This window comes from Ricinus communis, chromosome 1, assembly GCF_019578655.1.
Source record: "Ricinus communis isolate WT05 ecotype wild-type chromosome 1, ASM1957865v1, whole genome shotgun sequence".
In the NCBI taxonomy this organism is placed as follows: domain Eukaryota; kingdom Viridiplantae; phylum Streptophyta; class Magnoliopsida; order Malpighiales; family Euphorbiaceae; genus Ricinus; species Ricinus communis.
Window position 1 is genome coordinate 36,313,252 of NC_063256.1, and position 25,820 is coordinate 36,339,071.

General features: G+C 35.2%; 4 protein-coding genes across 6 annotated transcripts; 1 reads left to right on the forward strand and 3 right to left on the reverse strand.

Moving 5' to 3' along the window:
• Positions 1-1,431: 1,431 nt before the first annotated feature.
• LOC8276365 (dentin sialophosphoprotein) lies at positions 1,432-7,418 on the reverse strand. The gene is made up of 6 exons (XM_002525553.3): positions 5,517-7,418; positions 4,484-5,409; positions 3,528-4,376; positions 2,922-3,215; positions 2,518-2,667; positions 1,432-2,246 (listed from the first exon to the last, which is right to left on the reverse strand). Exons 1-6 carry the CDS (start codon positions 6,655-6,657, stop codon positions 1,791-1,793), a joined length of 3,816 nt encoding a protein of 1,271 aa, XP_002525599.2. The 5' UTR covers positions 6,658-7,418; the 3' UTR covers positions 1,432-1,790.
• Positions 7,419-8,350: 932 nt separating this feature from the next.
• On the forward strand, positions 8,351-10,393 carry LOC8276366 (50S ribosomal protein L4, chloroplastic). Its single transcript, XM_002525554.4, has 2 exons — positions 8,351-9,273; positions 10,093-10,393. Exons 1-2 carry the CDS (start codon positions 8,427-8,429, stop codon positions 10,095-10,097), a joined length of 852 nt encoding a protein of 283 aa, XP_002525600.1. The 5' UTR covers positions 8,351-8,426; the 3' UTR covers positions 10,098-10,393.
• A 709-nt stretch (positions 10,394-11,102) lies between these two features.
• Positions 11,103-15,847, reverse strand: LOC8276368 (phosphomethylpyrimidine synthase, chloroplastic). Of its 3 annotated transcripts, XR_001535677.3 has the most exons (6): positions 15,438-15,846; positions 15,216-15,343; positions 13,617-14,443; positions 12,546-13,222; positions 11,990-12,089; positions 11,103-11,807 (listed from the first exon to the last, which is right to left on the reverse strand). XR_001535677.3 is itself a non-coding variant. In XM_015723290.3 (5 exons), exons 1-5 carry the CDS (start codon positions 15,731-15,733, stop codon positions 12,080-12,082), a joined length of 1,938 nt encoding a protein of 645 aa, XP_015578776.2. In that variant the 5' UTR covers positions 15,734-15,846; the 3' UTR covers positions 11,884-12,079. The 3 variants fall into 3 exon arrangements, 2 of the variants coding, with proteins under 2 accessions (XP_015578776.2, XP_002525602.2); XM_015723290.3 differs by lacking the exon at positions 11,103-11,807 and having other exon boundaries at positions 11,884-12,089; XM_002525556.3 differs by lacking the exons at positions 11,103-11,807; positions 11,990-12,089 and having other exon boundaries at positions 12,542-13,222; positions 15,438-15,847.
• Positions 15,848-17,695: 1,848 nt separating this feature from the next.
• LOC8276369 (ATP-dependent zinc metalloprotease FTSH 9, chloroplastic) lies at positions 17,696-24,423 on the reverse strand. Its single transcript, XM_002525557.4, has 13 exons — positions 23,371-24,423; positions 22,398-22,463; positions 22,178-22,312; positions 21,996-22,061; positions 21,488-21,673; positions 21,314-21,400; positions 21,106-21,219; positions 20,880-21,004; positions 20,686-20,794; positions 19,738-19,863; positions 18,843-19,163; positions 18,622-18,745; positions 17,696-18,268 (listed from the first exon to the last, which is right to left on the reverse strand). The coding sequence occupies exons 1-13, from the start codon at positions 24,235-24,237 to the stop codon at positions 18,144-18,146; spliced, it is 2,451 nt and encodes an 816-aa protein (XP_002525603.1). The 5' UTR covers positions 24,238-24,423; the 3' UTR covers positions 17,696-18,143.
• Positions 24,424-25,820: the final 1,397 nt, after the last annotated feature.

Below are 25,820 nucleotides of genomic sequence, written 5' to 3' on the forward strand. Positions count from 1 at the left end.
AATATTTATCCTTTTTTATTTAATTATATAACAAATAATCATTAAAAGGAAGTATGTAGGATAAATTAAATTTTATTTTTTATTAAATCATAGGAATAAAATAATAATTATATTTTAGTGTCTTTCCATGATTGGAAATCAATTTCAACTTATAAAAAAAATAAAGGAGAATCCTTTCCCTTCCCTTCTACAAAATTCTACACTCACAATCTTTGCTAATATTAATAACCACCTAATGTTCCTCCAATTTTGACATTAACACTCATTTGTTTTACCTTCCAACCAACCATGATATAGTTACTACATATTTTATTAGAAGTATTCTTTCATGTTCATGTTAAATATGACCTATCATGTTTTATAATTTTCAATATAAATTTGAATTAAACGGTTGAGATTTTATAAAAAATGAAATTATTTTTAATTTTATATAGTGAGTGGTTATTTATTGAATAATAAAATCTCAACCGTTAAATTTATATTTAATAATGGAAAGCACTAAACACATTTTATATACAACAAAATGATTTAGTTTTTTTTTTTTTTGTCTAAAGAACAAAACTTATTTTCCTTTAAAATAAACTAATTTTAGGGGAAAATGTATAATATGGAAATCATCTTGTTTATAAACCCTTTTAATAGTATTTGTCATGGTACACAATCTAAGCATGATAATGAAATTACAATGAACACCATAATTTAATTTCAATTATCTCTAGCTTCTTTTAGATGATTGGTAGTGAGTTTCCACTACTTTTATTAGTGTCCTTTCTCAGTTTGGATCCAATTTGGTTTCCTTTGATTTTTTCAATCTATTCTCCTTTAATAGTGTTTGTTTTTTCCAATTTTGCTTTACTCTCTTCTGTTTTACTTCTGATTTCTAGATTGGTGTTGCTTAATCGGTATGTTAGATTGGTTTAATAGTATTTGTCATGGTACACAATCCTATCATATTTTATAATCTTTACTTTAAATTCTAATCGAATGGTTGAAATTTTATAGAAAATGAAATTTATATTTTATGTAACAAGTAGTTATTTATTTAGTAATAAAATATTCCAACCACTGGTTATGAATTTTAATACATGATTAATACTGTCTAATATTAGTTAAGAGAGTATAGATAAAATGATAAATGTCTCTTTTAACTTAATTAAGATCTCGAATACTAATCTTAGATATGCAACTACTCGCAAAGATCTTATCTATACGCTCTAAATTAGTTAAATTAACTCCAGGTACTATATATATATATATATATATATATATATATATAAATTGTGTCATGTTGTCATTTCAATCCTACATGATAATATCTTTTTTTTAATGTAATGAATAGGCATTTAATGGCCTAACATTTTTATTAATGATAAGTTACCCCCTTAATTATATTCAGAGAAAGGATTACTTGGCCAATAGAATGATAAAAGTGAGTAAGTTTTCAAAACTTTGATATGATACACAGCTCAGCTTTATCTTTATTTTACAGAACATAATGCATAAAAGGAAACAAAAAAAAATGGAAAACCACAAGGAATTTTCAAACCTTTAGTTTTCTCATCAGTGATGGTGAAGGTCATAGTAATCACTAAGTTCCTATAAAGAATTTGCAATACTAAGAAATATACAGTAACTATATATTTTCGTCTGCATACTAGTAACCTTTCTGGGTTGCTATCAGAGTTGCTTCTTCTCTTTTCTGATTTTCTTTTTTCTTTTCCTTCAATTTTTACCTACTTCTGGATTTGTGGTCTTGATACTTTCCAATGCATGGATAATCATGAATGCTCTCACGGTGTGCTGATATGTTCATAACTATCCTCTAACATAGGAGCCTCCATCTTAGCAATTACTAATTTCTTTGTAGATTGATCCGTCTCAGTTCCGTCCTGAGTCAGATATTCGGAGTTAGATTTTATATCTTCAACAGGTTTTGAGCTATCTTTACCCTCTTGCTGTGCAGCAGAATCAATGTTCGTCATGTCGCTTAAACTATTACTTTCCCGTGCTGGCTGAAATGGGACATTGTCAATTGCGTTCTCAGTACTTGATCCAGTATCAGTAACTTGTATGGATCCTGAAGGAGGATCCTCTGTGACATTTGATTGTTCTGAAGTAGCTTCTTTTCTATCTAATCCTTTGGATTCATGTTCACCATCTCCAACAAGCTCAATCCTATCCATGCTGGTCGTCTCATTAGCTAGTGCATCTCTAGTGGCCGTGGAGTTCTGCACAAGAATCTCCTCCTGTCGATGCCACAATATATGTATCAGCTTGTATCAGAATTGTATAAAAATTGGAAATAACATTCTATAATGGAGTCGCTTTTTTATAGCTGACAGCAAAATTTCCATTTCTTTCCCAAGAAGAAAAAAAGAAAAAGAAATCAACTCACTTTTCCTATTAGCTGATATCTGACTAATAGTTTTCAGGAGCTTTTTTCTTTTTCTCATTCATTTTCTTATTAATTGAATTTGCAGTGGAATGTTCTTCAAGAAAAGAAAACGATATGTTTACCTCTGCTCCAACATTAACAGCCATGTCTACATGATCACCTTCAACAGCTGGATTTGTTGGGATAGTAGCAGTTCTGTTTTCTGTCAAGTCTTTGGCTCCTGAGTTTCCATCGGCATCTTGTGTAGATGCCTGTGAAGTATTTCTTAATTCCTGTTCCATGTCAAGAAAGGCATCAGCATTAGTTTTTCCTTCAGGACATGACCAATTTATTTATCTATTATTAAGGTGCATGAATAATACTGAAGCAATTCTTGCATGCCAAAGGTATTAAAAAATATAAAAATAGAATGGTGAATAGAAGGTTTTGAAAATTTTATAAAATACTAGAATGGCATAATCTTATAAAGAAAATTAGAATAAGTATGCTGGCTTCAAGACACTAGTTGAAATGGTAATACTAATACCTCTCCTCTTACTGCAAGTCCTGGAACTTCTGAATCGTGGTGTTCTTTTTCAGGTTCTGTCTGATCAGTCCTGGTTTCGTGTTCAATCAGATTTCCAGATTTATCGTCAATTTGTTCAACCGATATGGAGTTAATTTCCTCAGGTGGTTTTGACAGCTCTGCAGAATCCTCAATACTGATTGATGCTTCTGATCTTATATCTTCCTTGGTTCCCCCATCATCGAGCATAGGTTCATTTAAATTCGCCACCTCTTTGGCTTCATTTGTTGATTTCCCTGAAGTATCAGAGGTCTCCTGTCGAATAAAATGAACTTAAATAATAATTTCTTCTCTATTACACATCCTGAAAGCTGTTATCTAAGTGCTTATCCACTGACAGAGAGAGAGAGAGAGAGAGAGAGAGAGAGAGAGAGAGAGAGAGGATATAGTGAACATAAAATGGATTTAGAACTGTTGGCAATATAAAGGAATATATGCACAAGAAGTGCAGGTGAGTTTTAAAAGTAAAATTTACTATCTTTTCTTGAATTGACTCAAGTTTATTAAGTATTAAGCTCGATCATTTCTTCAGTCTGTCAAGATTTCAGGTACTATAGTACTACTAACCTCAGTTCTTTGAGGCATGTTGACAGATGGGTGATTTGTTGAATCTTCTGTCACATGCTGTCCGTTTTGGTCTGAAATTAAAACCACACTCTCAGCTAATTGTTCATCCAACAACTTATCTAGATGATCTCTCGCTATCTTCTCCATATCATATTCAGGAACATCCATTTGCATGTGTTGATTGAGATCTGATAATGTTTCAGCTAATGGGATCCTGTCTGGTAAAACAGATTTTGGAGATGAAGATGTATTTGAAACAGGAGAAGCCTGTCCAACTGCCATTTCTAGCTGTATGCCTGATGTGGAGGGGTCATTAGAACTCTGGTTTGTGCTAGAAACTTCAAATTCTGTGGTACTCTGCTCCTGGATACCATCTTGAATTGGTATCAAGAATGATAGATTAGCAAGAGGCATATCAGAATTGTTTTCAGGATTGTTGGCAGATTCTGAAATACTTTCCTCAGCTCGTTTCGACAAGTCTAATAAAACTTCTTGCTCAATGTACTTGTCAATTCTACCATTCATGTCTTCATTTGATTTAATATCTTCCTTAGGAACATTTGCATGAACTGCTGGATCGTCGCTGCTATAAGCCATTTCCACCTCCTCTACAGACTGTACGGGAGTATCCAATGACTTGCTCTCATTATGCTTGCTAGACTCTGAATTAATTTCCTGAGCTGGTTCTGAAAAATCACCAACCTCTGACATGACAGAATTTTCAGCTCCACTACTCCTCTCTTCAACTGATTTTGAACGTCCGGAATCATCATTCATATGATCTGAAACATTGACACTGTGACTAGACTCCACCTTCTCTGCAGTCTTCTCGGAAAGAGACAGTGGTTCCTGTTTGATAACCAAATGTCATTGGTGAGTCCGAAAGTTTAAATCGTAATTTAGTCACTTCATTTATTTGCCACTAATATATTACATCATTGAAACTACTGACTGACCTGTGGCTTCTGCAAATTCCCTTCATGTTTTTCTAAATCATTGGAAATCTTATGTTCAGAAATACTTGAATCTGTTTTAACATCCTGAGGCATGTCTAGTCTTGAAGACGATGCAAATGGAGCCTCAGATTCCTTATGGAAACCTGAGAAGCCTTCTGCAGTATCCTCCCCATCAAAGTCATTTACTTCTCTCGATGTCATATCCTGCTCTTGATCTCTGGGAGCATGAGGCGAGACTCCCCACATTTCATCACTGCCGGAAGTAATTTCCTTCTCTACGTCTCCATCATAAGTCAAGGACTCTCCATCATTGGATGAAGCAGATCCATCTCCTGTCAGTGGAGGTGACCCAATTTCTGAGACCTCTACTTGCATATCAGAAGCTATGGAATTGGTAGGGGTATGCCAGGGACCATTATTCGTGTAAAGTAAATGGTTATCTAACCTTGATCTGTCGATTGTAGCCGGGCTAGCAAGATAAGAGGTTTCGTTCACGCCTCTAGCTTTAGGAATTGGACAGGGATTTGAATTTGGTGATGGGTTATTCACTATTTCAGGAAATCTGAAAACAGGAGGTTGTATCTTAGACAAAGCTGCAGTTTTTTTGGTCTTAATGGTCGGTTCGTTGTCGTCGTCCGATAAAGATGATAAACTTGATTCACTTCTATTGTGCTTGATTCCAAGTGTTGCTATTGGAATCTCACTTCCTTTATCTAAGCTTGAATCTGAGCCATGAGTATTCTCTATCTTCTTACCTTTGATGTCTGTACTAGGGTCAGCTTCTCCATCCTCTTCAGGTTTATTTTCTACCTGGTTGGAAGATTCACCTTCTTCCGTCACAAGATCAGTAATACTCAAACTACGACGCAAGGGTTTATCATCTTGGTTCAGTAAATGATCAACTAGCCAGTCATGATTTCCCTTATCTGCCAATTATTAATTATTGATTCAGCATTAGTAGCAGAACTTGCTGATTTTTTTTTTTTTTTTATAAGATGAAGAAACATAAAAGAAAGATAAAATGTTGTCTTACCTTGCTCCTTTTGAAGTGTCGAGTGTCCTGCAACATCAGAATGATTGTGCATGCCTTCAAGTGGAAAGGAAGGTCCCCAGGTGAAGCTTTCATGCCTGCAAAAGAACATTTCTTTCTGAAAAGCTGGCATGAACTCTTGCTGGAAACTGTCCGCCATGAGATTAGGTTTTTCTTCAAGAGGATCATATGGAAGATCAAATGGATTCCGAGTTGGTAAAGAAGGTGCGGAACCAGGAATTTTCTCATCTGGGTCATTTGGAGCACCAAAAAGATTGCCTCTTGCAACTAAAACTGGAGCTACTGGAATCTGAGCAGTGCTCACATGAGTCGAAATTTTCTCAGTGTTCATTTTGTACAGCTTTCTTGCTCTACGTCTCGCTATTAGGCTTTCCAGCCTCTTGTTTCTTTCTAGCTCAGAAATCCCAAGATCCATAAGATTCTTTTGATCATCTTCTGTCCATTCCACAGCTTTATTCGTACCTTTTTGTGCCTCTCCCTCCTCTTCAGAGCTCGAACTTTCCAACTCTGCCTCACCTCCGCCACCTTCAGATTTTGCAGCCTGTTCTTCCAACCCATCCAGAGATGTCACACTAGACTTTGATGCTTTACTAAATGCTTCACTATCTTCACCAACAGACACATTGCGCGAAATGATCTCACCGTTATCAGGTTTTTCTTCAATCAGAACACTTGTACCTGTGGAGTCAATATCAGGACTTACTGAGGAAACCACATTCTTTTCCTCAGTTGCTCGGGCATCCAATTGTTTGTTCTTCTCTTTAACATTTCTCTGGGACATTGTTTGGGATTGTGCAATAGATGCATCATTTCGACTGAGAACATGATCAGCTGCTTCAGGCTCCAATACTGCAGAATCCTTCTTCCCATCCTTGGCATCATTTTGGATTTTCGTACCCTTTGAAGGCAAATAAAATCGGATATAAACAGCAGCACATGCAAGAAACGGGGATGAGCAAATCAGGAAAAGGAAAACTTTCGGAAGAAACAAGTAGAGGACCAACAAGAATAATAATACACTTGAAAGAATTGGATGCTTTTGTACAAATCTACACAAAACGTCAATGGAAAATTTAAGAATTCTGCTCATGAGAACTTGAATGTCTTTTGCATCAACACCCATTTTTTTATTTTTTTTTTCTGATATAAAGAAGTAAAAGATTCAGACTCAGTAAGACACATGCATGAATTCACAAAAGCTGCTGGCTTCAGGAATAGTCAGTTTCAAGAAATTAGAGTAATTAGCATAAAGAGATGATGTTTAACAAGACCCTCATTAGAAAATAATGATTGAGAAATCAATGGCAGCTGAAAAAAGAAAAAGAAAAGAAATTTCAGGATATAAGATAATTATGTGACACCAATTTGAAAATGGATTGAGGATGGGAAGAGAGGACAGATTTTCCCAGAAATGATGACCAACCAAATTTTCTGATATGTTTCTCACAGTAGCTTTGGATATGAAATTTCATTTTTAGAAATCCTTATTGTTTGGTTGAGAGCTGTGAAAGATCCTGTTATTCAGGACTTGGAAGTTGCTATTTTTATGAATTAAGATAAATTAGTAAGCAGGCATATGGATGGTTATTACTGGACTAGAGAGTTAGTTTTTTTTTTTTTTTTTTTTTATGGGATTTCTTTAATCTTAAACTCTCAAAAAATCTTAAATTATAAGAAAGAAAATTAAAAAATTACTTTCTTTTCTTAGGTAGGATAGAAAAATGAAGAGGAAATTCTCAAACCAAAACATGCATTTACATAATTTGCTGCCCCAATAAAACTTGAGGTATATTTCAATTTAAGTAAAATTTTAAATTTGGGTCGCTCTCTTTTTTGTTATTTGTCAAAAAAAAAATTAATGATAATGCTTAAAATATTTATTTTATTTTTATTATTTTTATTTTACTTTCTCTTTCATATTCACTCAAAACAAATGAATTAAAATCAAATTATCAAGGTATTGAACTAATTTTTTTTTTTTAAATTGTTGGAAAAAAAATCAACTTCGTTTCTTATAAAATAATTAATAATTAATAAAATCTGAAAAGTATCTATAATTATTAATTATTAGCAAGAATATTCAAAAGAAATACTAAATATTTATATATTAGTTTCTTTCTATATTTATTATTTTAATATTTATAATTAGTGTTAGTTTTCGAGTTTTAAAAGTTATCAAATTTAGAGAATACATGTACATATATTATATATGTATATATAGTAATTTTCCACACATGTATCACAAGAAAAAAGAAACAAAATGAAAACTATATCTCATATAAAAATTGGATTATTATGAAATTATTCTAGAGCATGATTTTTTATTTTATTAATCAGTTGTTTGATTGAAAAATAAGTGTTTAATTTATAATTTTCTATCATGAATACTCTTTTTATGAGTAAATTATTAATCATAATTTTATGTATGTATATATTTTTAGTATATCAATCTCAATTTTTATTTTTTATCGTTAATAAAAAATTTGATGGCTGTAAATTATTCAATAAAAATAATTACTCTTATATTCGTTATAAAAATAAAAAATTATTTAATATTAAAAAAAACTCAGACTTAAAATTTCTTTCTCTCACGAGCAAATACTCTAACCTTCACTTTTTTTTCTTTTTTAATAGTATATGAGAGTCAATGGTAGTTTTGTGCTCATTTTTAAACAAATAAAAAGGAAAAATAGGTGTCAATATCTTACAATGTGCCATGTGGCGCATAATTAGAACCATGTGAAACGCCAACGTTTCCTTTGCTTGTTGCAACGGCAGCGTTTGAGAAACGAAGCTCAACTACGGTGGATAGAAGAATGATAATCAGTGGATAACACAATCATCTTCTTTCTCTCTCTCTCTCTCTCTCTCAGACCTTCAAAAGAAAAAAGAATGGCAGCCATATCAATAAGAACAGCACCACCCACATCTCTTTCATTCTTCTCCTCATCACTGTTCACTACTCCAAAGTTTCAGTCTTTCTCAAAACCCAATTCTCTAAATCCCCCAAATAGCTCTCTTTCCCTCTCAATCTCATGCCAAGTTTCCACTCTCCCAATTCTTTCTTTCACTGGCGAAAAAATCGGAGAAACATATTTGGACCTGAAGACAGCACCACCAGACACTGCACGTGCAGTGGTTCACCGTGCAATTATCACTGACCAACAAAACAAGCGCCGTGGCACTGCTTCCACACTTACTAGAGCTGAAGTTAGAGGTGGTGGCAAGAAACCTTATCAACAAAAGAAAACTGGTCGTGCTCGACGTGGGTCTTCTCGAACACCTCTTAGACCTGGTGGTGGTGTAATTTTTGGTCCTAAGCCAAGAGATTGGTCTATCAAGATTAATAAAAAAGAGAAAAGATTGGCTATTTCTACTGCATTGTGCAGTGCTACTGAAAGTATGCTTTGTGTTGAAGAGTTCGGTGACAAGTTTGAGAAACCTAAGACTAAAGATTTTATTGAAGCTATGAAAAGGTGGGGATTGGACCCAAAAGAGAAAGTTATGTTTTTGATGATGGATGTTGCTGATAGTGTTGGTTTATCTAGTAGAAACATTGGGACTTTGAGAATGTTGACTCCTAGGACTTTGAATTTGTTTGATATTTTGAATTCTGACAAGTTAGTGCTTACTCCTGATGCTGTTGATTACTTGAATGGAAGATATGGTGTGGATGTTGATATTGATAATGAGGATGATGAAGAGGAGGAGGGAGAATCTGAACAGGATGCCGGTGAAGGTTAGTGGTTGATTTCCATTGCCTGTTGTTTAATTTGAATATCATTGTTCTCTTGTTATGTTGCTTTGAGTTCTATTTAATCTGCAGTTTTTGTTGATATTCATTAGCTATAATTGATCAAATGAAGGATCAGACAACATTATTTAAGGGCTAGTTATGTGTAGTTGTGCAATGCGAAAGCTTCAATTCCTGAATCTTTTTAGTTGTTGGATTTGAAATGGTCACAATTTTAGTCTTTTTCTTTTAAAAGGAAATTCTCATGGCTATGATAACCTTAAGTGAGTTTCACATGAATTGAGCACAGAACAGGATTTTCCGCTTTGGTTAATATGAGACATAGTTTTAGAGTTGGCATTCATATTAAATTTGCTTAAGATCATTAACAAGGTCTGAATTGTGTTTGTAAGATCCATTTGTTAGGATAACTTGGTGGCATCCAATCTAAACAGATGAAAATGATGGTACACATTTACACATCTTTTTCAGGTGTTTGTGCTCTTGTTGTTATTAAAAAAAAAAAAAAAAAAAACTCATTTATGATATATACATGATGCTATCTTTTGATGCGCTTCTATTCACGGTAGTATTTAGTTCTTGTGTTCTATGCAATTCTTGCTCTTGCTCCATTAGTGCTGTCATCGCCGAATACCATAATTCTGGTGATCACCCTAGTCTGTGTTGCTTGTAGCAAGTTGCTCTACTTGTAAGGCTCATGCGGTTTCTTTAGCTTGTTCTTAAGTTCCATCTTTTTTGTTTTTTCTTTTCAATCTTTAATTTGTGATACATGAATTGAAGCTGATAACAATTCCATTGTTACAGAATGATGATGAAGAGTTTTGTAGCCACCTTGACCTAGAATCCCCGCAAATTCATAGAAATCCTGGAGAGAATCTCTGCTGTGCCTAAATAAGCAAACTTTTGGTATTTGCAGGTTGCAGCAGAATTGTAATGCATGGTAGTGGTTTTTGGTAAATTTTCATGTTTTTGTAACAATGGTCACATTATTCTTGTTAAAAATGTATCTAGTTAGATCATCTGCATTGCTATATTTCCCGATTGTTGTTTCCTGGTACAACTCTTCTTCATTTGAAATTTATGCAGAATGCATGTATTCGAATCAGTAGCTCTTTTTGGCAACAATGGCTGTTCTATTCCAGATTTGGTATAATTCTCACCAATCACCACCGTAAAGAAACAGTTTGACATGAAACTATGCCCTGGCACTGGGAAGAATGTAGCCAGATAATATTGTCTCACCCCCACTGGCATGCTGCATTGATTTAGGAAGCATTAAAGTGGGTGGAAGCTGCATGTAAATTCTAAAGGGCTGTAATTTCCTGGAACAAGCTTCAATGTTAGAATAAGCAATGAATTCATTGCAAGTTGTAACCTGACCTTAAACCATCCTCAGGATATGAGCATTTGCTTGGAGACATATTGTTATGATATAGCCTATTGAGATGTATAATTAAGTACCATTGCAATAGTAGAAGGAATCAATTTTAATGGCAAAGTTGTGGTGTTAATTAGTTATTTCCCTCTTTAGTTCCCTTCCCTCTACTTGGAATTCCCACTTTCTTCCATTTTATAGGCTCCTGCTAGCTATGAGTTCACGGCACAAATCTTAGCAACCTAAGGTTTCTCCGTCAGACTTGTGATATGGGTTCAGGCCACCCCATCCCTTAGCTAAAGCAATCAAATTAAACTAATGACTTTACCATATATGTCCAGTAACTGTTGGATCTTTCTTCTTCAGTTGTCTGATTTTCGCAGGCATGTAATTGCAGAAGTACTCACTTATGCATCAACACATTCATTTCTCTGAGATGTTATGTAAATTTGGTTATAGACTGGGATTAATTCTCTTCAATGGGGCAATAGAAAATAGGATAAAAGAATTCACAACTTAGTTCAGCAATTACAAAACTAAGAGCATGTCTTTCAGAAGCAGCAGCTGGCTATTCTTCAAGTACTTCAAATAAATAATAACAAGAAGCTTTTGCTAGGCTTTTTTCATTACTGTATATATGGTTTTTTGCTGTAGCCAGAAAAACCTGCGCCTTGTATCAGAAAATAATGAATAGATGCTTGCTGCTCTATATTGTATTTATTAGTATGATCAAGTTTATGACTTCTATTTGTTATCAAATAAGACGCCACATTTTGTGGAATGCAAGTTAAAATTGCTTCAAATGATCTCACCATAGATTGACAGAAACCCAATAAATGGCCGATCAAGTATGAATTGGCTGATTTGCTTCTTTACTTTTTAAAATATTGAATGAATGCAGAACCTGCCTGCCATAGGTTACATTGCAGCCACTGACATGATAAGCCTGGTATGATGGCCAATTAAGCTTTGGGCAAGGCAAGGCATGGTTCAGCTAGCCCGAGCCATAGGAAGCTGCCACCCTGTGCAAGAACAGAAAAAATGGAAAAGAAAATGCACACTCCCTACGCAGGCATTATCCTGTTCAGGTTCAAAGGGACTTTCTCAGCCTGACCTGCTCAACCCTCTGACCAAATGGCCAGTTCTAAAGCAGATACAGGCACCCCCGGTGCTTTCTTTCGTCAACAAGATAGCAAAAGAAAAAAAATTGTACTTGAGTATGAAGAGAGAATGTAGCAATTGCATTATTGCTTTTTATTACTGCAAAACACAAAGCAAACACAGATAAAATGCCTTCAAGCCTAACACACTAAACCATAAACTTACCTATATCTTGAAAGTAAAGATGCATATCCCTTGTCTTCACAAACCAGCCATGCATCAGGGTTCTAAGATTTTTTAACCAAATGCCTGTAATCATATGCTCCTGGAAGAGTTTTACAAAACATTTCAGTACAAGTTTTGAGTGAGAAATGTTAATAGTTCAAATCAAACAAAAGAAGAAAACAATCTGAACTGAGCAGTAGTAAAAGCAACATAAGTAACAAGATTACTTCTGTGGGCCAAGCATTAGCATGACAAAAACCAACAGTCATCACATACGATAACCTGGCCAAAGGTAGCAGCCATTTTCTGCATCTATGGCCTTTTACAGCACATAAGATTGTACATATCTGGAATAATGGATGTCATATACTCGGCATTCTTTACTAGCAACAGCAATTACTGAAGGAGAAATATATTCTCTTTGTTGGATTGCAAGTTGCATTTGTAATTCAAAATGATTTTATATTTGACAAAAGTTCACTTTATGAATTTCAAATCTAAATTTTCAGGAGTTACTTTTGATTTTAGTTCACTTTTATCGTGTTTTAGCCCTTACCTCTCAGAGGATTTAACATAACTTTCTGGCAGATAGATTTCTCCACCGACTTCACCATGTTGTTCTCCACTAATTGTTTTCTTAGCAGCCAGGAACTCAGCACTCATGGCATCCATTCCACTCTGGACAGCTTCCTCTGCACTACCATAACCATGCTCCTCTGCATACTTCCGCACATCCTCTGTTATCTTCATAGAGCAGAATTTTGGACCACACATCGAGCAAAAATGTGCTACTTTTGCACCCTCTGCAGGCAGGGTTTCATCGTGGAAGGACATTGCAGTCATGGGGTCCAAGGATAAAGCAAACTGATCCATCCATCTGAACTCAAATCTGGCCTTGCTTAATGCATCATCCCAGGCTTGAGCATGAGGATGACCTTTGGCCAAATCAGCAGCATGTGCCGCTATCTTATATGCTATAACTCCAGCCTTCACATCATCCCTGTTTGGCAACCCAAGATGCTCCTTTGGTGTCACATAGCAGAGAAGTGCAGTGCCGAGAGCCCCAATATTGGCTGCACCAATGGCAGAAGTAATATGATCATAACCAGGAGCAACATCAGTTGTCAAAGGTCCAAGAGTGTAGAAAGGTGCTTCATTGCACCATTCTAGCTGTTTTTGCATGTTCTCAGGGATTTTGTGCAGTGGAATATGACCAGGTCCCTCATTCATCACCTGAAAAAGCACATAATTTCTGTCACCAAGATACTGAAAACTTTTTTCTTTTTTGCAGTCTAGCACAATTGAAAAATGACAAACCCACTTTCTGAACATATGATAAGCTTCTGCATCCATCTTTCTGATGAATACATACATCTCTAATATAATTGGTCCAGAAATCTGTTTTATCAATATCACCAACTATACTTAAAACATGGCAACACAATTTATAAAATTAGCTCCATGCTAAATTCAGAAAAAATGCAGTGCAAACTTAACCATAAGATGTGAAGGAACAACATAAATTCGCTAGAATATGTAAACTAAACTTGGAAATTGTACTTGTGCAGAACTTTCCCACTTGTTATATACAGATATCATGAGATCAGTAAATTGGTAAAGCCATTACCTGTACATCCTTTTCCCATGCTCTACGGGTCAGTTCCCCTTGAGTCAAGAGCTCTGCAAATTGAGCAGAGTCATTGGCATCATATATGGAACCAGGTCTCAGCCCATCACCAATTGACAGGGCAACATCATATTGATTACAGATGTCAAGTATGTCATCCCAGTGGTCATAAGCAAAATTCTCCTTGTGGTAAGCCAAGCACCACTTTGCATGAATTGACCCGCCACGAGAAACAATTCCTGTCATGCGCTTTGCAGTCAAAGGGATGTATCTCAGAAGAACCCCAGCATGGATTGTAAAATAATCTACACCCTGCTCAGCTTGTTCAATCAATGTCTCCCTAAAGACCTCCCAGCTAAGATTTTCAGCAATTCCATTGACTTTTTCTAGTGCTTGATAAATGGGCACAGTCCCTACTGGTACAGCAGAGTTTCGTAAGATCCATTCACGGGTCTCATGAATGTGGCGACCTGTCGAAAGGTCCATAACAGTGTCAGCGCCCCACATGGTTGCCCATTGAACCTTGTAAACTTCTTCCTCAATAGAGCTTGCAACAGCAGAATTCCCAATATTTGCATTGACTTTGACCAGAAAATTTCTTCCAACTATCATAGGCTCTAACTCTAGGTGATTCTTGTTTGAAGGGATGATTGCCCGCCCACGAGCAACCTCAGACCTCACGAACTCTGGGTCAAGCTTCTCACGAGCAGCACAGTACAACATTTCCTCAGTTATTATTCCCTGCTTTGCATAATACATCTGAGTATATCTTGGTGCACCTAGCTTCTCCCGCCTGTCAACCCAGTCTTTGCGCAGTTTTGGAAGTCCTGTTTAAAAAGTCTCATTATGTGTAACTTCATGGCATAATCAAAGCTTTTCTGACCCAGAACACACAGTAAAAAATAAATAGATAAATGAAAGCCAAAGGGTGAAGCTATAATGGTATGGCATAAGTTAACAAAGCAAGTTTATGAAAACCCGTCTGAGTTTCCCCAAATTTCATCAACAACAAAAAGCAAGGGCCATTTTTACATTAATAAATATTTCCACAATCCAAAGCGTCCACATGATTCTTTTCCCTTTTGAAGCAAACAGGAAAGGAGAAAAAGGGAGTCAGAGGCAACCGTACTGTGACCACATTAATATGAAGCTTTTCCATTTCTGGATATGTTAAGGCTATATCCATGCTAAGTTAAAGAAGTAAAAGTTAATGTATGTCAGTAAATTACAAATCATAGGTTGGCAGATATGCGATAACATGAACATTATAGAGACCATATCCAAATACATGCAACAAAACATTATGGATAGCAATCAACCCATTAACAAACAAAATATCTACACATATGTACAATAACAATGCCCTTGCTTGGGATAAATCAAGTGCAATTTAAAAAAAGAAGTCCTTTTGGCATAATTTCATTTGTTTCAAAATGTCTTCTTTAAGTTGAACCAAGCAGCTATCTTTTCAAACACAGGAAATGAGTATTTACAAGTCCAATTAAATTGAACTTTTAGACTTCGCAAACACACGGTGAACAAGAAGAAGAAAGAAAAACGACGTCGTAAACAGTAAAAAGAAAGAGCAAATAAATATACCAATACGGGGACTGATGTTTTGAGGACCACTGGTATCATAATTATCAAAGCTAGGCTCATCTCCAGACAAATGGACCCTTCTAAAAGGAACTTTGAGAACATGACCTGATTCTTCGTGAACAACCTCACTGTAAATCACACGCCAAAATCAAAATCAAATCATTCTACAAAAAAAAAAAAAAATTATCAAAACGAAAAAGAAGAAAAGAAAAAAAAGAAAACCTGAATTCTTTAGTGCTTTTAGGGAAGCACTGCTCGAAAGAGGGAAGAGGAAGGAAATCAGGAGAGGAAGGATCAAGAGTATGAGGTGTTTGTTTCTTCTGCTTGATTTTATAACTATTATCAGTTGGAGGATCAAATGTTAAAGTGGCTCTAGGGACTGATGACGACGATGATAAAGAACGAGGAGGTAATAGCAAATCCTTCTTGCTGAATACTACATCGAACCCTGGCAAGAAGGAGCTTCCATTTTTGCTGCAGACAGCTGAGGTCAAACTCGTTGCTTGAACCGACGCCATTAGAGAGAGGAGAGAGAGTCTGTTGAGAGAAGAAAGGAGATAAACAACCGAATTGAAGGGAGGATTGAACGCAGCCCAAGGCAAAAAGTGGAGACTGAGTGAGTAAGTGCTAGCTCACGGGATTTTGGATTTATAGTGGAAAAGAAAGAAGTATCTAAAAAGTGATGCTTACGTGGACATGACAGATTAGAAGCATCTGTCTTCCCAAGATATTATAATAATATTTAAACTACTCACTTTCCCCGTTTAAAAACAAGATAATCCACTTGCATTTATATATTGAACAAAATCTACAATTATTTTTTTAATTTATGCCATTTTATTATTATTTCTTAAAATACTCATATTAATTTCTTTTATAATATATAATTTAAGATATAATATATAAAATTAATTATATATAGTAATTATTTTATATTAATTAATAAAATTTGAGTTGATTCTAATAAAATTTACTCTCCCATATGAGCAGATTGTATTCATTGAGCAAATATGGGTTCGATCAAGATTTGTTTACTTATCAGACTAACAATTAAAAAATAAATTATAATATAATTATTAAAATATAATATATTTAAAATTAATTTTATTTATATTTGTAATTTCTTAAAATTATATATAAAAACTATTTGACATTAAGTTTGAAAAAGTATTTTTAAATTTCAGTTTTTATTTTTAAAATTTTAGAAAAAAATAATAATAATAATGTTCTTAGAAAGGCTTAGACTTGAGAAACCTTCAAGACTTATTGAGGCATGGAGCACCGACCAAAATGATAATATAGATAGCCAATGAGTCGTTTAGGTTGGTCGGAGGGATGAAGATGTTTTTTTTCTTCTTTTCCCCAAATTGACCCATTTTGTGATGTGATCTGAAACGGTGCCATTTTGCTATTATGATAAAACCTTCTTTTGGTCTCTCTTTTGAAGGACAATGAACTTGCGATTTTCACTTGATAAGCCTCTTGATGGATACCGGACCTGGGCGAGGGTCCTTCTTTTGACACTATCCATCCATATAATGTATAGAACTTAATAATACAAAAATACATATAAAAACTAATCTAATGAAACTGTTTAACTTAATAAAATTAATCTAGAATCAAACCAGTTCCATATAGGCTGGTTCCGGTTCACCTTTGGAGGAACCAGACCCCTTTTCCAGGCACTGGCTCCGTCTCGGGCTGGGGGGCGACCCCTACGTATAAAGCACCTATACTGAATGATTATCAAGTTTGATAGATAAATAAATAAATAAATAAAAGCACGTAAGCACAATCCAGCCCTTCATTCCATGACCATAAATTAAAGGCGGAAGAAAACAATGCCTATAGACGTGGTCCTTCCAACTGCAAATGCACATATCTTTGTATTCTTCCTATAGCAAGACAATGCAGTTATAATCGCTTTCTGAAAGCAACTCTGATATTTTCCAGTCTCCTGCCCAAAATATCAATTGCTAAATCATCAACTGCTCTTCTTTCTTCCTCATGTTTTGTTCCTTTCATATCCCAATCTTGATGGCTGAACCATCCACATGATAAAATAAAATAAATAACTAAAAAGATGCTTGGTGACTGACCAATGCCAAATCAATCACAAGCATCAGGTCACAGGGAATCATTCTTAAAGAAAATCCTGATTCGACAAACTAAACCTCAGAACTGGAACTGCATTTTCGTCTAGCAGTTCCGTTAGGTAATCTCCACCAGCCAAGCAATATTTCTCAGCAATTCTGAACATTCTTCCCTTGGTTGATCCATAAATCACCTTCCTTCTTTATCCCACCCGAGTTCCAACCCTCCGCTAACCGACCTTATTGATACTTCCTGACTATTCCTGCAGGAATCTGGCAAATTCACCTGTTATTATCACCTTGAAAGGATTCCCATCCCTCATCCTGATGGCCCAAAACAATATGCTCCCAGCCTCGCTCAAGTTTTGATGCACAAAGACTACAGAATGCAGGTGTAAATTGTAATATTATTGTAATAAATATGTACAGTGCTTGTATGCACAAAGTCTTTGTGAACCAACATATCTCATATTATTGTATTTTTCATATAATAATCATGTGTAGAGCTAAATAACAGTTACAATTGATGACAGTCAAAACCTGTATCGACTCTATAGCCAATATAGAACAATTTCAAAAACCAAAATCAAAGGTGACGTTAATATGGCAAGACCTTTGGAGAAGGCTATGGAATAAGTAAAGCTTCAGCTTTTCCCCCCACTTCGAGTAGTTCAAGGCTGTTACAGTTAAAATGCAGCCAAAACTTACCTCGGTGAAATATACAATGTTGTAAGGGTGAGTTCAAGCCATGCAAAAGGCTGTGCTGGCAAGTAGAGCTGTAAGTTAACTCTGCATTTTGCTTGAAACTGCAGAGCTGATACACAAGACGTTGCTATCATGAGGCAGCCTGCAGTGGGACAAGGGACTCTTGCTTGCCTTTGATAAAGAGTGAAAGTTCTTTCGGAGCAACCACCAACTTCAACCACTCTTGCAACTCCTCACCTTCTACTTTCTCTTTCTCTGAACCAATAAATAAAACAAAAATAATAATAATGAATGTTTGAACTGGATAGAGATTATACATCACGTCTCTTTAGAAGGAGCACTAAATTTAAGCCAACAGTGACCACAATTTTCTATGTGCCCTCCACAATTTTCATTGGCATAGATGAACTGGATAGAGATTATAGATAAGCATGTTCCCTTAAGGATATGTAATACACCATATAGGCCTAGCAGTGACCACAATTTTCTATATGCCCTCCACAATTTTCATTGGCATAGATGAAATATCAAGAAAGAAAGCAACAACTAATGGATAACAACCTGGAAATGCATCAATAATGCAATGTACAAAAAAAAAACCACGTTACCTTCTAAATGGGCACCAAGCCCCTCCAAGACAGTTGGATTAGCACGAACCACCAAAAGTGCTACTTCTAGGGCAGATTGCAGCAATACTTTCACTTCTCTTTGAACAAGATCAACAAGATGGCCCTGTTATGTTGGTTTTCAGGTCAGTCGTCAAGCAAAAATGTTAAACCAAAGACAAAAGATTTTTTAAGGAAACAAAAGATTATAGAAAATATGGGACCTGATCCCTTCCCCATGGAGCAGCTCCAGATTCATCCATTCCACCTCCAGAGAGTGTAGCAAGAGACAGAGGTCCTATTGTTTGATTAAGACCATATTCTGCTACTGCCTTATATGCCATGTCAGTAGCTCGCCGTATATCATCCAGTGCACCTGTTGAAACACGACCTGAATAAACAACTTCTTCTGCTGCACGTCCTCCAAGAAGAGTAACTATGCGACCACGTAACTCATCAATGAAGAGCAAATATCTATCCTCGTTTGTTGGAGGTGTATAAGTAAAGCCCAATGCCCCTCCCGACCTGGGTAATATGCTTAATTTCTGATGAATAAACAAGAGTTATTGTTATTGCATATGAAGTAATGCAGAGATTCAGAAATAGCCTGATGACATTATCAGAATTAAACATTATGCAGACAATCATGAATAATGATGAATCCACTTTTTCTGTTATGCTATGAACTTTAGGGCTATAAATAATTTCATACAGCACTTCTCAAATGGTACTTGGTTGATTCTCATTCTAAGCATCATTCCAGTTTAAAAAATCTCCTATTTCTCATAATACATGTAAAAATAAGATTTTTGAAAACCTAGATGTCCTTCAGACGATTCATACTATTCGTGTGCAATTGCAACATAAATATTTTGCACCCCCTAAACTTCTGAATATACAAAACATTTCAATGAGACAACAAGGTATAAACAAAAATTTAAAAAGAATTCTAGGTCAATTTATGCACATGTGACAAGGGCCAGTTCATTTGGGTACCATGTAATTAGTTAATGCCACCTCTGTTCTTGTATTTAGTTCCAAGGGACTAGCATTAAAAAAACAAAAGAAGAAAAACAAGAAAGAAAGAAACAGAGAGAAAAAAGTGTCTCATGATTTTACCTCAACACGGGGCTGTCCAGGAAGGAGACTGGCAATGGCAGTACCTACCACTGCATGACCAGCTTCATGACGTGCAACCACCGCCTTCTCACTTCCTTGTAACTTGGCAGTCTTTTTCTCTATACCCTGTGATTAAAGAAAAAAAAAAGTAAGTTCAGTACTCGACTTTTTATTTTACCTCTTGAACTGAATCTTATTCAAGGATGGAAAGTTTTTCTTCTTTTTTTCTTTTGAACAAGAAAAGACTAAAATTCAACTAAAGGACACCCATGTTAAAAGGTTAAATATTATAAGGTTGTACACCAGAGCATAAAATTGCTAGGCAAAAAAAAAAACAAGAAGCAAGCAATCGAGTGTGGAGAGAGGCAAATGTCTCCCACTTAAACTCTCCAATCTCACTAAGGGAGAAGAACAATTCTTTGGTATCTTAATACCCGGCGTCATCTAAATCATGAGATAACAGAAGTGCACTCCATCTAAAACTTGACAACATAAAGAAATATACTTTAAGAACAAAGAACAACCGGTACAAGCGTAGTGTCAAAGAAAATGTTATATCCAGGAAACAACATATCAGCTCTATGGAATGACTAGAACTAACATTAAGAATACAAGGGCTTGCAAAAGAATAAGTCTAAATATAGAACGAATTCCAAAACAAAGCTTTAGATTTGAAAATAGATGATTAAATTATCTTTTCTATAATGTTAGAAGTAGAGCAAACCTCCAAACATGCAAAGGCTAAATATATTCTCGATCTGAGTTCATTTATATCATAAATAAATGATCATGAGTCAGTTTTATCAATAACAATGTTCCAAGCTCTAATGGCATATCAGAGAACAACCACCAAATGACTACAACATTAATAAAGACAAGAAATGGGGACAAAAGAAGTTCTCGTCACCCATGCCACATTCACCCAGAGAGAGAGAGAGGGAAACTTACAGCTATTGCGCGCTCCACTGCATGAATAAAATCAACTTTCTCAACTACTATTTTATTATTTCTCCCGGCCAATAAAGCAGCTTCATTAACCAGATTTGCAAGATCAGCCCTGCATAGAGTAAAACGGAGGAGAAGTCAATCCTTGTATAGCTAAAAATACGACATAGAGAATCTCTTAATCAGGATTAAATTACCCAGTAAAACCAGTGGTCATAGACGCGATATCACTCAGGTCAACTTCCTCTCCAAGAGGAAGCTCTTTCTTAGAAACGTGCACTTTTAGAATAGCTTCTCTTCCCTTCCTATCAGGTGTTTCCACCTACAGACCAAATGAAACAAATTTCTGAGACATTTATAAATGTAACTAACTTGTTTGCCAAGTCTTGACATTTCAAAATGTGAATAAGCTAAAGTACAAACCATAACCACGCGATCGAATCTTCCTGGTCGTCGAAGTGCAGGATCTAAGACATCTGATCTGTTTGTTGCGCCAAGAACAATAACAGCGGAATTGCTATCAAACCCGTCCATTTCCTGTAATGCATATTCAAACATTTCAACTTCCATACTGAAGGAGCAGGACATTTAATAATTACAGGAGTCAAGACTACAGAACAAGGGAGTTTACAGTAAGCAATTGATTCAAAGTTTGCTCCCGTTCATCATTGCTGACAATACGAAATTTCCCATCACGGCTTTTTGCCACAGCATCTATCTGTTTGAAAGAAAACATGAAACTTATAATTAGAATTCCAAGCACTAGACACAGTTAATCAACTCAGATTCATTCCTGTAACTGTACCTCGTCGATGAAGATGATTGATGGTGCCTCCTTCTTTGCCCGAGCAAAGAGATCTCTCACACGGGATGCACCCATTCCCACATATAATTCGACAAATTCACTAGCAGAACAACTTATGAATGGCACTTCAGCTTCTCCAGCAACAGCCTTTGCCAAAAGAGTCTTACCAGTCCCAGGAAGACCAACCTGTAACATAGACAAAGTGATCTTCATTTTTTTCTCTTATATCTATCCTCCAAATACTCATAGAACATCATATGATAATCTTCAACAAAAATGAAACACACAGGGAAAGCTCCTGATGTGGAACATGTAAAACTCACATAATCAAGCATGCAAATGAATATCTTATTATACCATAGCATTAAATATAGCATAATCCATTCTAGTAGGAGAAAAAACTTACAGGAAAAAGAAAAGGCAAACATTAAAGCATCATTTAATGGATATCTATGGCTATAAATATCCCATAGTTCTCAAAATGTTGACAAAAGAACCTCATGCTTACCAAAAGAACACCTCGAGGAGGGCGGGCACCAAGTCTTATATACCTGTCCGGATTCCTGAGGAATTCCTATACAGCAAACGTCAGAAGAAAAGACCAATTGCTAATTAGTATGGAAGCTTTGGGCCACCCCATAGGGGATGATGATCCACTAGAACTAACAAGTAGAGCAAAGACTGCCATACCACAATCTCTTCCAGCTCTTCTTTGGCCTCATCGACACCAGCGACATCAGCAAAAGTGATTGTTTCTCCTTGGTCAGACACTTTTGCACCGCCAGAGCCCCCAGAGTTGCGATTCCTAATTTGACCAGCTGTATGCTGCATAACTAGCACATATTAGCTCAGAACGTTACCACATTGCATTAGCTTCAAGTTAAACCAAAAAAAGGATAATAGTTTGCACCTGAGAAAAGGTAACAGGGAACCGGTGAAGAAGCCCTGCAAGCACAGCCACATAGAACAATGCTATCTGCACAAGCAGGTGAAGGCCAACTTTATGAACCGCAACCGTGTACCGACATAATAAAATATCCTTAAGCAAGCACCTTACTTATTCCTTCCAACTAATATAAAAGGATAACATATGAATTTAGTTCATTATCATCTATAAAATGATTTTTTTTAGCTCCACAAGCAGAGGAAAGAGAATAAATGGCTTTGTATGTAAGAGTGTGCAAATGACTGAGAAATTCATTAAAGAGGTGATTTGAAAGTTGCAAAACAGATCATGCCAACAAGCAGAGACCAAATATATTAAAATATGCCAAAGAGCTTCCAATTCCCTGGATGGTTCCCAAATGCTACTTGGGTTAGGAAAGTCCAGTTAAAGACAACTTGAAATGTTATGATCCATCAACAATCAGTAGCCAACCACTTAGGGTGTGTTTGGGATTACTGTTGGGTATTGAAAAAGTAAGTTTGGAATTTTTTCGATTTGGTAATTGATTTTCTTAATTTTTTATAAACTACTTTTCTCAAACCTGCTTTTGAAAAAAAGCATCAATTTACATGTTTGCAAAAGCAATTTTCAAAACTCCAAATATACTATAAATAAAAATTGAGGTTGGAAAGCAATGCCAAACACACCCTTAGGAATAGGAATTATTTGACATGACAAGTAAATTATCCACAAACAAAGTAGCCTGTATTGAAAATTCAGTATCCTTAAAACAGACTAATATTATGCGACTGAAGTGTTAAATTAGTAACCAGACTCGTAGTAATCAAGTAATCCATCTATACCCATGCTAAATTACTATCAGCTTCACATAGTGATACTCAAACACAACTCCAACAACAGCAAATAATGATACAAAAAATTTACACTAATTATCCAAATCATTAATAAAATAAATAAATAAATAAAGTAAACTCACCAAAGCAGAGTTCAAGAATCCACCAGACCTTTTATCGGGAGAACCAAATTCAACCTGATTCTCAAGCATTTTCTCATAAGGAGTTTTAATATCAGTAGGCCTAGTAGTCGTATAAACAATTCTCTTAGTAGTAGGCGAAACACTCCTCAACAAAGATTCCGATTCTTGAAACTTACTGTTACTATTAATCCCTTCACTAACCTCACTGCTAATAATCCCTTCGTTTTTCAATTTAAACATAATATGCACACCATCAACTTCAACTTTCTGCACTTGATTACAACTAATCTTACTCAAGAATTCACTATACGGCACACTGATAAAAGTAGTCTGTTGCCTGGGTTCCGAGCCGGGTAAAGTAATTCCGGGTCGGAGTAACCGCATAACAAACATAACAATCCCTAATTGCAAAAGTACAACACCAATTTCTTGTACTTGAATCAACGGTTGCCATCTCCAAGTCTGTTTCTTTGACCACCACCATTGACTTTTCCCTTTTCTCTGTTTAGGGCCTGAATTTGATGAAGAATTATTATTACTATTACTACTCTTTTGCCCTTCTGTTTCTGTTCTGTTATCACTTGAATTTGCTGCTGCTGCTGTTGTTGCTGTTGTTGTTGTTGATGAATCACTATCTTGACAATTAGCTAAAATCCTGTACTCCCTTATCTTCTGATGATTTCTCAAAAATCCACCTCCCCAAACGCCTCCTAGGGTCTGCGAAGAAGAAACTATCGGAGGAAACGACGTCGGACTCGTAATAAAACGGTTACAGTGAAGGAAAACCCTAGATTGAGAACGAAGCAGGCATGAACCATGAAATTTGGTGTGTGTAATTGGCCTTAGAGTTTCAATCATTGATGACATGATCTCCGTTAATCAAACAAAACCCTAACTACATAACCATTAACGTTACCTTTCAACAAAAAAGAAAAATGAATAAACAATTTTGTTTATTTATATGTTTAGGGAGATTTTGAAACCACCGCGATTTCGATGATTCTGACCGCCGTGGAATATCAGCCGTTGGATTTGAAGGACCAGAATGATTTTCTTTTCTTTTTTCATTTTATTCCGTTATCGTTATCGGTTGTTCTTGTTTCCGAGAGTGTATTCTGTGTGGTGGTGTACATGGTTGTATTTGTGTTCTGAGGTTTCAAAGTGGCCACGTGGGTGATTGGCGCGAGAATCGCCACGTATTTGATTAGAGAGGACCACATAGAGGGATTTGATTTTTGGTGGGCTGTGTTTGTGGCGTTTATTTCGTTTTGTCTATATTATTAGGCTACCATCCGGATTCCGACTCTCAAAAAGAGATGATATAGTTTTATTTTATTGCATATTAAAATAATTAATTAATTAATTTAATTAAAGATAATAATTTTTATTTAGTACTTTTTTTTTGACTAATCATCTTAGAAATAATCATTCTTTAATTTCGTTTAATTTGATGCTGAAATCGTCAAATTGGGTAACATATGAATCAATGAAAAAGAGCAAGTGTATTAATGGTGGCCTATTCTACATAAGTATATTAGCAAATTAATAAACTATTTATATCTATAAAAGAGTAAGTGGACAAAAGTTTAGCTTTTTAAAAAACTCTAGCTCTTATATTTTTCTTTTTTTTTATTGTTTATTAAAAGTTTTTTTCACCAGCCGGTCATTTACGATTCCCAGTGGTTTTTTTTATGTGTTATTAATTATTTTAATAAATAAATATTAATATTTTTAAAAAGTTTCATAGTCATCCATCATTGAGGTTTTAAATTCTTTTTCTATAAAAGTTTTATGGTTATTTATTATAGAAATTTTAAATTTTCTCTCTATGGGAGTAGTGAAGAGAGAATAGAAATCAAATTCGACATTTAAATAATCGTGCTTGTCAAAAAATATCTATAAAATTAATATATGGCTTAGCGTCACAGAGTGAAGTATTCTTTCTGCAGAATTGTAATTTACTGCTTCGCTAACACGATCGATGATTGTTACGAGTAGTTTTTTTTATTTGTATTTTTTGATATTTGATATTTATTTTTATTTTTTATATTAAAATATAATTAACGGAATATATAAGCTAAGCTTGTTTATCTTTAACGAGTTGAATGTATGAACTTGTTTTATTAATCCTTAATAAGTCAAATTTTTATTTAATCAATTGAGCTAGAATTATATTCATTTATGATATAAATAAAGTAATGATAAATTTTATAAGATTTTTATGAGATAAACTCGAGTTTTATATTTTTTTAAGGAGTTGATATTAAAGCTTGAATTGAATTTAAGCTCAGTAATACTAAATTGAACTTTAATATTTTCATACTCAACCCTAATTACAATCCTAAGATTATAAAATCAAATATAAGAGAAGGAGAAAAAATAATTATAAAATTATAGATTAAATGTAAGAGAAGGATAAAAAAGAACCTTGACATGACATCCATGAGAAA

Coding starts and splice junctions, on each gene's coding strand:
- LOC8276366 (XM_002525554.4), top strand. CDS start 8,427: ATGGCAGCCATATCAATAAGAACAGCACCACCCACATCTCTTTCATTC.
- LOC8276365 (XM_002525553.3), bottom strand. CDS start 6,657: ATGGGTGTTGATGCAAAAGACATTCAAGTTCTCATGAGCAGAATTCTT. Junction 4,377..4,483: donor GGAATTTGCAGAAGCCACAG/GTCAGTCAGTAG, acceptor GTTATCAAACAG/GAACCACTGTCTCTTTCCGA. Junction 3,216..3,527: donor ACATGCCTCAAAGAACTGAG/GTTAGTAGTACT, acceptor TTTATTCGACAG/GAGACCTCTGATACTTCAGG.
- LOC8276368 (XM_015723290.3), bottom strand. CDS start 15,733: ATGGCGTCGGTTCAAGCAACGAGTTTGACCTCAGCTGTCTGCAGCAAA. Junction 14,444..15,215: donor AAACATCAGTCCCCGTATTG/GTATATTTATTT, acceptor CTTTTTAAACAG/GACTTCCAAAACTGCGCAAA. Junction 13,223..13,616: donor CATGGGAAAAGGATGTACAG/GTAATGGCTTTA, acceptor GTGCTTTTTCAG/GTGATGAATGAGGGACCTGG.
- LOC8276369 (XM_002525557.4), bottom strand. CDS start 24,237: ATGTCATCAATGATTGAAACTCTAAGGCCAATTACACACACCAAATTT. Junction 19,864..20,685: donor CAGTGGAGCGCGCAATAGCT/GTAAGTTTCCCT, acceptor CTTTAATCACAG/GGTATAGAGAAAAAGACTGC. Junction 18,746..18,842: donor CTCCATGGGGAAGGGATCAG/GTCCCATATTTT, acceptor CCAACATAACAG/GGCCATCTTGTTGATCTTGT.